This window comes from Eublepharis macularius, chromosome 1 (assembly GCF_028583425.1).
Source record: "Eublepharis macularius isolate TG4126 chromosome 1, MPM_Emac_v1.0, whole genome shotgun sequence".
NCBI lineage: Eukaryota > Metazoa > Chordata > Lepidosauria > Squamata > Eublepharidae > Eublepharis > Eublepharis macularius.
In genome coordinates this window covers 122,888,710-122,903,867 of record NC_072790.1, presented here as the reverse complement: position 1 = coordinate 122,903,867, position 15,158 = coordinate 122,888,710, and the positions used below count along the sequence as shown (strand labels likewise).

The 15,158-nt window shown below is 43.3% G+C and overlaps 1 protein-coding gene across 2 annotated transcripts in view; it reads right to left on the bottom strand.

The window, feature by feature from the left end:
- The window catches only part of ADGRG6 (adhesion G protein-coupled receptor G6), a 183,255-nt gene that overhangs the window by 11,933 nt on the left and 156,164 nt on the right, over positions 1–15,158 (bottom strand). For both annotated transcript variants that reach the window (XM_054980842.1, XM_054980850.1), the window contains exons 22-24: positions 14,290–14,573; positions 5,715–5,816; positions 3,599–3,751 (exon numbers count right to left, since the gene is read on the bottom strand). In XM_054980842.1, the coding sequence (XP_054836817.1) occupies positions 3,599–3,751; positions 5,715–5,816; positions 14,290–14,573 (539 nt within the window). The remainder of the gene's footprint in view (positions 1–3,598; positions 3,752–5,714; positions 5,817–14,289; positions 14,574–15,158) is intronic.

The following is a 15,158-nucleotide window of genomic DNA, read 5'->3' as shown; positions in this document are numbered from 1 at the left end:
ACTCTGCGGTTGCCACTAGAGAAGGTGGCAGACCTTAGAGCGAGACTGGAGGACTGCTTGAGTAGGGACAAGGTGTCCCTCCTTGAGTTGCAGCAGTTAGTTGGCCATTTAAATTTTGCTTGCAAGGCCGTTGTGCCCGGCAGGCCCTTTCTCAGACGGCTGTGCGATGCTATGGGGAACTTACGGTTACCTCATCATCGCTTACGAATTAATAAAGGTATGCGGGAGGACCTGCTAGTCTGGAAGGAGTTCCTTGCCGCATTCAACGGGGTGACTTTCTGGAGGGAGGATTTGTTGCTAGAAGCTGAACTCCAAGTCACCTCTGATGCCTCCGGTTCCACTGGTTTCGGAGTCTTTTTTAGGGGGCATTGGTGTGCTGACCAATGGCCCTCTGATTGGGTGGCCCAGGGATTGTCCAAAGACCTTACGTTTTTGGAGTTTTTTCCCATGGTAGTGGCGCTTTGGCTGTGGGGGTCTCAGTTGGCAAACCACGCTGTCCACTTCTGGTGTGACAACTTGGCGGTGGTACACGTAGTCAACACCATGACCTCCAGATCCCCCAGGGTGATGCGGCTGGTGAGGGCCTTTGTACTTAAATGCCTTCAGCTGAACATACTTTTTAGGGCTAGGCACGTTCCAGGCGTTAGCAATGGTGTGGCAGACGCTTTGTCTCGCCAACAGATGGAACGATTCTGGCAGCTTGCCCCTTGGGCCGACAGGCAGCCCGCGAGGATGCCATGGGAGCTGTGGGAGCTTGGACGGCGGAGGTAGATAGAGCAATCCAGCTGTCCATTGCTCCTAGCACACGCCGGGCCTACGACCGTGCGGTAGGACAGTTTCATCAGTTTAGGTCATCAGCCAACCTCCAGCATGTTTGGCCCGTTCCGCAGGAACATTTACTGCACTTTTGCGTCGTGCAGAGGGACAGGGGACTTGCAGTTAAATCTATTAGGGGCCAACTGGCCGCTCTGGCTTTCGCCAGCAAATCACGGGGTTTAGCGGAATTTACAGGGGCCTTTAGGATTAGGAAAGTGCTGGAGGGATGGTCTAGGGAAAAAAGGACGCCCTCTGACCCTAGACAACCCATATCTCCTTCGGTCTTGCGGGGACTTGGGGCGGCATGGGCTGAAGTGTGCTCATCCAGGTTTGAGCATAAACTCTTCCATGCAGCAGCGTTAACTGCATTTTTTGGGGCCCTGCGAGTTAGTGAGTTGGTTGCTTCATCGCGCTCTGATTTATCGGGTAGGGCCTTGATGGCCAGGGATATTAAATTTGTGGGAGACAACGTCTCCATTTGCATTAGGAGGTCTAAGACGGACCAGCAGCAGCGCGGAATCACCTTCCACTTGGGCCCTTGTTCTGAGGCGGGCTTGTGCCCGGTTAAAGCCCTCAAGGAATACACCGCACTTAGGGGTGATGCCCAGGGGCTGTTGTTCTTACACGAGGACCAAGCTCCTTTGACCAAGTATCAATTTTGGACAGTAACTGAGAGGGCACTCAAGAAACTAGGCTTGTCGGGGGTCAAATTCGGCACTCATTCCTTTCGGATTGGTGCGGCCTCCACGGCAGCAGTTTTGGGATACCCCCCTCAGGCTATTCAGAAAGTGGGTAGGTGGCGGTCGAGAGCTTTCAGGTCTTATGTCCGACCCCTACAGCAATTTTAAATGGCGAACTAATTGCTCTTTCTCCAGGTGCCGTGTCGGGCCATGAGAGGAGGAGGATCCTGATATGTGGCCACAGCATGGTGTTTTGGGCGGCCAATCAAGCTAAGAACACGCCGATTGGATCCCAGTTGGGCCTGAGTGCTGTGGCCACAGTGGAGTGGCAGGGACGGCGGGGCCTCAGGTGGCCGGGCCTCTTGCCTCTCCTGTTTAGGGGGCGGTTGCAGCCGCCCCCGCACATTGTGGTCATCCACCTGGGTGGGAATGACCTTGGCATGGTACAGGGTAAGGCCCTGTCAGTGCAAGTAGCAGTGGACCTAGCATACATAAACGACCGATGGCCTGGTGTGCTGGTTATATGGTCCGAGATGCTACAACGTCGAGTTTGGCGGGAGGCTTTGAATCCCAAGGCTATTGAGAGGGCCCGCCGTAAGACCAACCATGACATCAGGAAGGCCTTGGGGCAGGGCTTGGGCATTTATCTGCCACACCCCAGGATTAGGGCCGAATTTGCCAACCTCTACAGAGGAGATGGTGTCCATATGTCACCTGAGGGCAATGAGTTATTTTTAGATGACCTGCGGCAAGGGCTTCGGGTGGCGCTAGGCCACCTGTGGGGCGCGAGGGTCTAAGCAGAGGCTTGACCCTTGCGTTGGCAGGAGTTTTTGGGAATAGGGTGCGGGCTGGTGAGCCCCTGTGGCATCCCCCAAGGTTGGGGAACAGGGTCTGCTGTTAGGGCGGTATGCATGGGCGGCTACCGTCAGGGAGGGCAGACGCCTGAGGGGATCCCCGGGAACAAGACCTCACCTCATGCTTGGCGGCTGGGGCGCAACAGGTGCTTGAGTGGGATCCCAGGGCCTAGCTGGCCGGGTTGCAGCCATTCAGGAGATGGCCTACACCCGGGGCATTGGGGGCTCGCCCAGACAGGCAAGGCGGTGGTCAGGTGCTGACCCCAGGGCTTGACCTGTACCGCTCAGTTAGCCCTTGCCGAATGTTATTGTTATGGTCATTTAATAAACGGCCCTTTTATCCAAGCCTGTGTCTGTCTCTTACTTCCGACTGGGGGTACAATTCGGCTCTCCCAGCCGCGGCTCGCCGCGTAAGCTGGGAGCCGGCAATTGGAGCCCTTGGAAGGAGAAGGAGGCAGACTCCCTCCCTCTCCATCCAGGTTCTGGGAAGGGGCGGAGCTTGGCGCTTTTGTGCGCGTTCTGCCCCTTCCCGGCGTCAGATTTTTCAAGCGCTCGGCCCACCCACCTCACCCTGTTTTTAGTGCAGGAATAGCCGGCTGCTATTTATGGGCCAGGTAGGAATTTTTTCCCTCCTTCCCTGATTGGCGTTGTGGAAGGGGGGTTTTTCGCCTACCTTGCACTAATGGCGGTGGTATGAGTATTGTTGGGTTTAGCCGTCGGTGATAGTGGCAGGAGTTTTTGGGAATAGGGTGCGGGCTGGTGAGCCCCTGTGGCATTCCCCAAGGTTGGGGAACAGGGTCTGCTGTTAGGGCGGTATGCATGGGCGGCTACCGTCAGGGAGGGCAGACGCCTGAGGGGATCCCCGGGAACAAGACCTCACCTCATGCTTGGCGGCTGGGGCGCAACAGGTGCTTGAGTGGGATCCCAGGGCCTAGCTGGCCGGGTTGCAGCCATTCAGGAGATGGCCTACACCCGGGGCATTGGGGGCTCGCCCAGACAGGCAAGGCGGTGGTCAGGTGCTGACCCCAGGGCTTGACCTGTACCGCTCAGTTAGCCCTTGCCGAATGTTATTGTTATGGTCATTTAATAAACGGCCCTTTTATCCAAGCCTGTGTCTGTCTCTTACTTCCGACTGGGGGTACAATTGCTTATTTTTCCTTTGCATTCAAAACCTGTGCTGATCACAGTTTTAAATATCATAGTATCAATAAACTGCTTGTACATTACATAAATGTAATCATCACTCACCAGAATGGCTATTTCTTTTAAGATAGGTATTAGATGCTGATTTAGATTTAGAAGTCAGATAAGTTGAGTTTGAACCAATGGAACTTGAAGACAAGGATTTCCCCAGATTGTCTGAGCTCTTCTTAATAATGTTAGTTGCTGTTTTGCTCCAATCTGAAAATGAATGAAAACAGAAACTGTATAGCTGCAGATCAGTTTAAAATAATATTCTCTGTGTGGTTTCAGACCTCAAACAAAACTGGAGAAAAGAGGATGTATAAATTGCTCATGCATTCTCCTTCTGCACCCTCCGTTTAATTAACAGCAAGAAGCTTGCAATCTCTTCTGTGATGAGAGGTGTAACTTCCAGATGTTTGAGGATATGTCCAAAACCAAGAATGGTTGTTTCTTTCTCTGTTGTTACTTGTAATAGTAAAATCAGGATAGTTTCAGAAAATACAAACACATTGTGTTGGAGTTAGAATTAACTTTACCTCAGAGAGGTAAAAGCCAAGGATTATGAAAAACAAGCCACAAAACAAATACAAATATTTATGTTGGAGTTGAAAGTGAAGTTTGCGGTTTATAATAAATATATGTAGACTTTAACTATTTTTCTAAGAAACTTATTAGTCAAATTATGTTTTTAGCTCCCATTTTACAAGGGCATATCGAAGGATACTGCGACACTGGTAAAAAAAATGTTTACTCCAGGACTGAAAAATGGATGTTTCTCACTCTGGACATAGTGGTTAGGTTTATAGTGATTAAACTGTTCCACTGTTAAATCCACTGGTTACTCTGCATGGGATGAGGACATAAACAACTTATTCTAGGTCATTTGGTCCATTTTTAAGGAATCTAGGAGAGCCAGTTTTGTGTACTGGTTAAGAGCGTGAGACTAATCTCGAGAACTGGGTCTGATTCCCCACTCCTCCAGCTGGGTGACCTTGGGTTAGTCACAGTTCTCTGGAGCTCTCTCAGCCCCACCCACCTCACAGGGTGTTTTGTTGTGGGGATAATTACATACTTTGTAAACCGCTCTGAGTGGGCATTAAGTTGTCCTGAAGGGCAGTGTATAAATCAAATGTTGTTGTTGTTATTATTATTATTGCAGCACTTGCACCACAATGCAGAGCCTCCTAGTAATAATAAGACAGTAGATCCTTTAATGTTGTTTACTTCTAATATGCTGGAAAACATAACTGCAGACTACATTTCTGTGTAATGAATGTTGCTGTAACCTATTGCATTGTTTATGGGATGTTCCAGCTGTAGTTCATATTAATTTACACTGCGTAGTCCATTTTAAGTCTCACTGAGAAAGGTGGACTACAAACAAACAAACACAAACAAACACACATTTCCCAGGATACACCAAGGTGCAACACCTTGGATATGACATAATGAAAATCTGATGGGTTAGGAAAGGGTAGGGAGGAGAGACTTTCTGTTCTCCAGTCCTTTGCCCAATGAGAAAGGCCATAGCAGCAGCAGATTCAGCTTCAGTCCCACAGTAAATAGGGAAGTAGGGAAGATTCCCTGCCTGCTGGCACACACCATTCTCAGCACCAGTCAAACTACAGTCAATGGAGAAGAGGAAAACTTTTATGTCAGTTATATTACTTGGCCTCCTCCTTCCTCCTTCCTCTGACATCTGTGAAACTATGTAAGAGACAACCAGGCACCATAATGAGAAAGAAAGCTTAACAGGAAATACTATCACGGTTATTTTAAACTTAAAAAAAAACATTAACGAAAATTGTATTTTTTCTCATTTTTCAATAGTTAATATACAAGTTATTATAATTTATTATTATGTTGCTTGAAATACCTATAACTAGTACAATTGTTAATTAAAATACCAATTCATAAAAAAGATTATTGGCTACCTATCAGACACAAGTTATCGCTTAATGCTTTGGAATTTTGCCTCAGTCTTAAAATGAGATTTTAACACAATGAGAACCAATATAAAATAACGTAAGTGAAGTGTTTGATTCTTCAAGCCTTCTCTTTCTAATATTATGCAAAAAAGTTCCCAAACAATGCACCCCCAACATTCTTGGAAACAATTTAGATCATGAATGATACATTCTGGAAAACTACATGACTGTTTCTAGTCACATGTTATTACCTGAATTGTCTGCCAACCTAAATCTACCACAGCAGAGATGTCGCCGCCACTGTTTCTGGACATTTTCTTTCATTGCACAGTGGAATATAAATATAAATAAACCTGGAGGCAAGGCATAAAAAAAATTGATTATAAATCCAATAAAAGTGAGATAAGGAAACCACTTTACAGAAGTGATTCCCACCAACCACCACTAAATTGCGTTATTAAATATTACAAGTAACAGGTGCTTTACTATCGTAATGAACCTATACTGCTGAAGTGCAGCCTCTCATTCTTAGGTGTTGCTACTAGCTTCTTTGAAGAATTAAAAGCAGGGTTATGGAATATTTCACGTTCAAGCAAATTTGCCTGATTTAGCAAAGATTTAGCAAGATTTACTAAGATATTTTTAAAAACAGGACAGCAATAAATATTTATTATCATCATGCATTGCATACACAGGCTTTGATTCTAGGCCAAATAATAGGGGTAGCCTTCACCTTCAGGCCCTCATTGTGAGTAAAGTCTAGAGATGGGCACGAACCTAAATATGAACCAAAAAAAAGCACGAACCAGGCCAGTTTGTGGTTTGCGAACCAGTGGTTCATGGAAGCTCGTTTCCACGAACTTCCACAAATTGGTCTACTGGTTCGTTTGGTTCATATTGAAGGGGTGGTTTAAATGGCCATTTCCCTGGGGAAATGGCCATTTAAACTTTTCCTGCCCCTTGCAAGTGGCAGGGCCCTTTAAACTATCAGCTAGCAGGCGGCAGGGGGGGATCCCCCCTTGCTGTCTGCCAGCTGATAGTTTAAAGGGTCCTGCCACTTGCAAGCAGCCACGGCGGCCATTTGAGGGGCACGAAGGCCATTTTCTGCCTCTTTCGCCTCCCTGCGTGCCCGCGGTGGCCATTTGAGGGGTAAGAAGGTCTTTTTCTGCCTCCTTCACCGCTCTGCGGGCCACGCAGTGGCAGAAGAGGCAAAAAATGGCTTTCCTGCCCCTTACAGGAGGCAGCCATGGGCCTGCAGGGCGGTTGGGCCATGGCCTCCACCAACCCAGCAGCAAGGTAAGTGTGGGGCTTGGGCTGGGGTTTGGGCCATTTAAACTATCAGCTGGCAGGCTGAAAGACATCTCATCTCAGTCTACTTTGGAAGGTAATCCTTATGTTCTTATCTAGTTTACAGATCAAAGGGTTTAGACATTTCACAACAACGTGTAATATGTGAAAGGCATAGGAAGGTACAAACATAAAAGTCCAATGTGGGAATTTTCCTCTGTGTTCTGTTCATATTTTCACACAGACACTTGGAAGGCTCTGCTGGCATCTCTGAGACTCCCATAGGAAGCTTGAATTAAAACACTGGATCAGGTGAATATTACCAAACTAAATGTGAAACTGGTTCCATAAATAAGCTCTCAAGCACATTTTTTTTCTTTTAAAAAGTAGGTCACAGGGTCCCATTTCAAACTGGAACCATAGCACAGGGGAAAAATTGTTTAAAGCCTTCTCTGTTGGGTTAAATATATTTCTTATACAGGTCTTGTTCTGAACCAATGGAACAAATAGCACACTTGTAAGGCCATTTCAGGTCAGGAAAATAATATGAAATGGGAAAGGATTAATTAATTAAAACATTTCTATGCCGTCTTTCATTGAAATAGGGTCCACAAGGCAGGGAACATAAAAACATTAGAACATTTCAATATTAAAATAGCATTTACATAATATATATATATATATATATATATATAATAATTCAGTAAAATCATATAAATAGACCAACATCCATAACATCACAATAAGTGAGAATCGGTGAATATCAGTTAGAGGGGGTACACCAAACAAAACAAAAAGTCTTCATTCACTGACAAAAGACAATAATAGAGGGAGACAGACAAATCTCCCCAGGGAGGGGAACTTCATAACCAAGAATGTTCTCTCTCAGGTTGCTACCCATCTAACCTCAGATACTGGGGGGCACCAAAAGCAGAGCCTCTGAAGATGACTGGATAGATGGGAATGGTCATTTGGGAGAAGGTGGTCCTTAAGTTATCCTGGACCCTAGCCATTTAGGGCTTTAAAAATCAATACCAGCACCTTAAATGGGGCCTGGAAGCAAACTGGGAGCCGGTTTAAATGGGCCAATACTGGAGTGATATTCTCCCCAGGACCCATTCCAGTAAACATTCTGGCTGGGGCAGTCTGCACCAGCTTCCATACAGCCTTCAGGGGCAGCCTCATGTAAAGCATTTTGCAGTAACTTAATCCAAAAGTTAGCAGGGCATGCACCACAGTGGCAAGACATTTCTCATCTAGGAAGGGTCATAGCCAGCTCATCAAAGCTGGTAAAAGCCCCCTTGGCCACTGCTGCCACCCATCCAACAGGAGCATTGGGTCCAGCAGCCCCCCCCCCCGATGATATGTTCCTGCTCCTTCAGGAGAAGTTCGACCCTATGCAGAACAGCAGATAACCCAATTCTTGAGTCAAACCTTCTCCCCCAAGTAGTACTTCTGCTTTGTTGGGCTTTAAGTTTCAGTTTGTTAGCCCTTATAGCTCCTAAAACTGCCTCCAGGAATCTATTCATGGTTTCCACAACCTCCTTGGCATCTGTTGGAAGTGAAAGATAGAGCTGAGTGTCATCCAGATATTGGTGGCAACTCAGCCTAAATCTCTGTATGACCTCTCCCAGTGGCTTTACATACATGTTGAAAAGCAAGGGGGTCAAGACAGAGCTTTATGGAACCCCATACGCTAGAGGCAAGGGGGTGGAACACCACACTCTGAAACCTACCTTTGAAGTAGGACCAAAACCAGTGCAGAACAGTTCCTAGTAGCCCCAACCCCAAAAGGTGGCCCAGAAGGATATCATGATTGATGGTATCAAAAGCTGCTGAAAGGTCCAGCAGAAGTAACAGAGTCATACTTCCCCTTTCCATCTCCTAGTACAGGTCATCCACCAGGGCACCCAAGGCCGTTTCCGTCCTATAACCAGGTCTGAAACCAGAGTGGAATGGATCCCAACAATTTGCTTCATTCAGAAATTCCTGAAGTTATCCAGTCATCACTTGTTTAATCACCTAGCTCATAGTACATTTGAAACTTGGTGATAGTTATTCAACTCTCTTGGCTCCAGAGTAAGTTTCCTTAAGAGTGGACTGGGATGACTATCCCCTCTTTCAAGAGTACATTTATTGTTTCCTGGACCCAGTTCACCAGAAACCACCCCAATCCTATTGCACCATAAATCAGATCTAATTGATATCCAGCATGCCTACTTTTTAAAAGGAAAAAAATGTTTAGAAGCTAGTTAAGGGAATTTGGGTTTGGCCTGTATTTAAAGAGCCTAGAACAGAAGTCCACAGCATGGTGTCTGAGGGCTCCATTGTGCTCACCAACACCTTTCCTGGTGCCCACCAAGTGTTTTTAGAAAGTAGGTGGGACCAAGTGAGATTTTTACTAAGTATGGCTTCTGATAGGTCATTGGAGGTTTGATTGGTTGTGCAGATTTTTGAAAACCTTCCTTTGGCAGAAGCTGCTTCCACAGCATAAGGATCTTCATTGAGTGACTGAAGGCAAGCTATAGCAGCCATTTTGTGGCTGGCTCCACCTCCTGCAGCAGCCATTCTGTGGCATTTTGCTGCTGTGCCTACCACACTGTGTCAGAAGAACTCCAAATATGCCCACAGGTCAAAAAGGTTGGGGACTCCTGGCCTAGAAATTTAATTCTGTTGCATTATGAGAAGTTGGAATCTCTGAATGTTTATTAGCTTCCTGATTTATTTTCCAAATGTTTTCAGTGGTAGTGAAATCAGCATATTCCTGCATCTGAAATGATACATTTCAGGAAAAAAATCATTTCAGAAGATGCCAGGATCTGAAATCTTTCTTTATATTGGAGGAAGAAAGTTTTCTAGACTCCCGGAGTAGAGGAGGAGGTAGCAGCTGCTTGGCTACAAACTACCTTGGATGTCTCATCAGTTCAACCCAACCAGTCTCATTTGAACCTCCAAATTTGGAGAATTTGCTGAAGCTCGCCAGTGGAAGGACCAGCTCTCAGAAGACATAAAAATGTGCATGTATAAAATCTGCATATTTGATTTGACATGAGAAGCCTTGCTCTTTGACTTGTTTCATATCCATACCTTTAAATTAATAATCTACTTCTTTAACATGCTCTAGGTTTGGCTTAAAGCCACCTGTATAGCTCATCCAAGAATGACTGCAATTAACAGTAAATGTAATATTCCCAGCTCCTAATTTCATTAGAGGAATTATGGTGATGAAATAACCCAAAAACTAGCTTTTACCATACATTATACAAACAGCAAATGTTCAATTAGTCATATGAAATAAATTAATTTGAAGCAGGTACCTTACCTCTTTGCCAAGAATCAGTAACAGTGAGAGAAAGGATTATGAGAAGTCTGTTGAGCTAGCACTTGAAGGGTTATGTTAGCAAATATTAACAAGTACACTAGCATGTTGGATCCTGCCATATGTAAGCGGAACTTCTCAGCTTCACCTTCTCCCTCCTGAAAGCCTCTGTTTATAGTCAGGAGGAGACACTGATGAACAAAATGCCAGATGCATGTGGAATGAACTTCAGTGAAGATGAGGGACTGGGCAAAACTCTTTCACTAGAGGATCACAGCTTGGCGTTAAGTTTGCCCCATTAACACAAGGATGGAATGGAGGGCAATTTTGCCTATTTATTCCTCCTCACTGGAGGAGTTCACTTGAAAACTGGAGACATTCCAGGATTACTGTACAAATTAAAAACCAAGCCTGATCTTGTCAGATCTTAGAAGCTAAGCAGGGTCAGCCTTGATTAGTAAATGGATGGAAGACCTCCAAAGAAGACCAGGGTTACTATACAGAGGCAGGCAATGGCAAACCACTTGTTAGCCTCTTGTAGGGGTGTGCAGTTCAGTTAATAATTTGGATTAAAATACATAACTGTTGCTGATTCAGTAAAACCAGAGTATTCTGAATCAAAAATCAGGTATCCTGAATTTTTACCTAATTTAATTTGGTAAAATTCAGCCATTGTTTTCTATGGGAAAATCATTCTAGGAGCTATCTGGTGGGCTGGAGGGGTCATTTTTAAACCAAACGTCACCAAAATTGGAGGGAATCTACTCCTGACTGGGGGTCCCCTGGGGTCCAATCTTCCTGAAACTTGGAGGATGGGGTGCTTAAAGGACAGTCAGTAGTAGGTCTCCTGAAAATTTGGTGATTTTTCAGGAAAAATGCCACCCCCAGTCCCCTGGATAGCCTCCAGATATTTTTCTCCATGGGGAATAATGGAGAATGGGTGGGGGTACCTTCTTTGGGGGCCAATAAAATTAGTTCACGGGGTCCAATCTTCATTACACATGGGAATAGTTAGGAATAGGTACTCTCCAAATCTGATGAAGTTTTGTTGAAAATGATACCCCCCAGCCCACTGGATAGTCACCAGAGTGATTTTCCCATAGAAAACAATGGCCACATTTTCCAGAAATTCCAGAACTGTATTAGAGGATCAATTCAGAATTTGGGGATTTCTCAGATTTAGATTTATTGATTTTTTTGGTGCACACCACTAGTTCCTTCCCTTGAAGATCCCAGCAAGGGTTGCCATAAATCAGCAATGACTTGACAGAACTTTCCACCACCATCACTGGAGGACTAGAAGGTAGGAAATGTTACCGTGATTTTTAAAAATTGCAATGCCTATCAAAGTCCCTTCAGGTGTACAGAGTGGGGAGTGTTGGGACATTCCTTGTGCCCTTCCCCACAACTTGCCATTCTATCCAGGAACCTCTGGATCTGATTCACAATCTACTTCCACTTATACAAAGTAGAATTCACCTGAATGTCAAAAATTATGGTATTGTACTTGCTACGCAGAAATGTATGGTGTGCTAGTGCAGTTGCTTAGGAGCTGGCTTCCAGATATGCAGGAGGCTTTTGAGTATATCATGATTCTTAAGAATATTTAAGAATATTTCTTAGACTTCTTACATATTTCATTGTCAACATTATTCCTTTCTATTCAGAAAGATAGAGAACAGGTAATAAAAGCTTTTGTTTTGTCTCATACTGATAACAGCTAAATTAATAAATAAAACCACAGCTAGGATAATATGCTGAACTGAAAACTTATTTTTTCCTAAGCAGCACAGGGTTCTTTGGAGAAGCCATAAAGACTGAATTTGTCTTGGAGCTGCCATTGGATTTCCAGTGAACATTTTCTAATAATTCTATTGGTTATTGGATCAGAACCCAGATTCCATCATCCTTCCTCATAAACACTCCACAAATAACTCCATTAAAATCAAGACTCACTGCTTGGATGAAAAACGTTTGGCTGTGGCTTATTTGGATGCAAATGTTTTGCCGATTGATCTTTTTAGCATGAAAAATTGTATCTGACTGCATGAATCTCCATCTGAGATGTAAGAAGTTTTCCTATGACAACAAATAAACTGTGTAGAGAAATGATGGTCTGAGGAATAAATAAGTAAATGGGGCAGCAAAGGACAGTTCAGATAGTGGGAAAAGGCCAGGACAACATTTGAAAAGGCAGATGGTGGAAAATAAATTATGAAAATCATACAAAGTAAGAGTTTTCTCAGGAAGATTAATATTTCTTTTGTGGGGTATATGGGCCATTGGCCCCTTTAAAGCAATATGGGCCATTGGCCCCTTTAAAGCTGGCTGAAGTGTCATATAGTTGGCTCCTAAGGCTTGACATTGGAAAAAACTGGAAATGGAATCCAAGAATGTGAGAGAGATTCAGAATGGAGCCAAGGCATAGGAGAATAGATCCTTCCCCTATATATTTGTATAGCAATGCCATCCCCCCCACTAGCAATGCAGCAGCAGGTACAAGCCCCTGTACAAGCCCCTCTGTTGGCCCTCAGAGGGGCATCTGTGAACCCCTCAACTGCAGGCACCTTCACAGAGCCCCAGGCCATCTTCCCCATCATCGGACCAGCAATGGTCAACACCCATGACCAAACAGGAAGGTAGAGTTAAACAACTTCTGCTGAGCCCAGATTTGAATAAGGACCTTCTTCTGGGGCAGTTATTTGCAGTTTAACAAAATGTGGGAGATCCACTGATAGATCTCCCAATGTCCCAAGAAACTTAGAAATAGAAAAAACACAATCTGAGTCAGGTCATAGAAAGAGATGCAGACTGCAGAAGTGATTTCTCCTATTTTCCGGGACAAACTCTACAAATTAAGTGCCACAGACATACCCTGCATTTCTTATAGTAGAATATTTTCTTCATTCATAGAAGACAACAGATTTATTGCATACCAAACTGTCTTTCTCTATCAAAAAAGATAAATATCCTAATCTTAATGTATTGCTACTTGATATTTGTGGAGGAATAATTTTTCAGTGGCTTGGTGTATGCAAAAATCCGTTTTGAGTTTAAATTATCTTAACTGTCAGCAAATATAATTTAATCATTTATGATTTTCAAAAGCTTGATAACAATTTACAGTTTTCTAGAAAACAACAGGATGAATGGTGGTGAAAGAAAAAAAATCAAAATTGCTTATGAAGGAACTGGGACTGAAAAGGTAAAAAGCCTGCTATAGTCATTGATGTTTCCTAGACCTTCCAAAATTTATAATAGTAAAACCAGCTTTGGACTAGTGTAATTGTGTCCTTAAGTTCATTACTGTATTTTCAAACAAGCACATTTCCCTAAGACTTTTCCCCGCAGGAAAAAGTGCAGTAAAGAGATTTTCTATAACATAACACATTTTAGCACTTGTAATATATATCTTTTTAGGTTCATCTAATTACAAACTATAGTACCTAACTAATGTGAATAGTAATAATTGTAATAATCAAAAACTTTGCACCTGAAGTTTCTGAGCACTTTGAAAATATTAACAACTAAAACAAGAAAAAGGAACATACATAACTAAATAAGCCTTGCACCTCCCACTATCTTGTGACATAAGCTTTCTTATTAGGTGGAATTAAAAGGCCACAAAATGCGCACAGAATTGTTCAAGATGCCATTTTTATAAAGGGAATAATGTTGTCATTTTAAAGCCTGAGAAAATTTTAAGCACTATTTACTGTATTTTTCCTACTTTTTGTAATCCAGTTTATTGCATTGCATGTATTTCATCTTTAAAAAAATGTAGCTCACCTTGAGACCTAGTGAGAAAGGTAGATTAGAAATGAAATATATACATAAATAAAATAAACTCTTAGTGTGTTATATTTCTATCCAAAACTCAAATATAAGCAAGGTAAGAACTGTAACCATTCACAATAGCAGTAATCCATAATAACAAAAGCAATGACTGTTGTTGAGAATGGTCATAGTTCTTATCTAATATGTTCGAGCTTTGCCTAGAAATGTTAGATGTTTAATAATTCATAGTCTTTCAAACTCATTGTGTACACTTTTTTTCTTGAATACAACTGAGAATAACACTTCATACATTGAAAAAAATTGCTCTAATCCATGCAAGGGTATGTCACAATGAACATGTTAGATTCTAAGGTGCCAAAGTGGCCTCATTTTTGCCATTTCTAACATATTTACTTTGTTTATTCACAGGGAACTCAGCTTACCTTGCAATGAGTTGAAAATACAAAAGAGGTACACAAAAGGGAGGTATAGTGGCCCCCAGGCAAAAAAGGCAAATCCCCATGTCATGCCTAGCAGGAAGGTCAAACTAACAACACTACGAAGATTCCTCAGGATCTCTTCCCGCATAGTCCGGTTGCTCCGTTTTCCATTTCTTCCACAGATTTGCATCATTACCACTACGAACATGGCAATGTTCATGAGAAACATGATTCCAAAGTAGCCAACACAGGTCGCATAAAATACAATACTGTCTTTAATCCAGCAGCTGTAAAGAAATCATGAGATTTTGTTTGTGTAACGAAACTGATTGCTCATTATATTTTTGTCACAAGGACAGATTCAGACATTACTGTCATGGTACAGTCACTGCTTCCTCGTGGCCGGGAGCTAGAGTGATAGAACTTTAACTTTAACTTTAATTGAATTTTTATACCGCCCATCTCCCGAAGGACTCAGGGCAGTGTACAGCAAAAATAAAACATACAAATATAAAACAATAAGAATATAAAATATAAACATATTGAATAATTTAACTCAGAACAGGACAACTCAATTAAAACACATTTAGAAGAAGTAAGCTTTTTATATATGTGCAACGTCAAACAGCTCCTTAGAGTTATTTGCAGCATGAAGGCATAAGGCAACTGCATGCTTCATCCTACAGGGCAACCCCCTTTCCCTTTGCTCTGGTGGTGATCTGCAGCAGGGGACTTTGAGAGCTGCAATTTACTCTTTTAAAAAATCATAGCAGATCTGTTCAGGGATCTTGGCTCTCAGATAGTTACTTTGATTGCATTTAAACTTTTTTTGACAAATAACACTCGGCTTTGGACAGTTATCCTAGACTGTT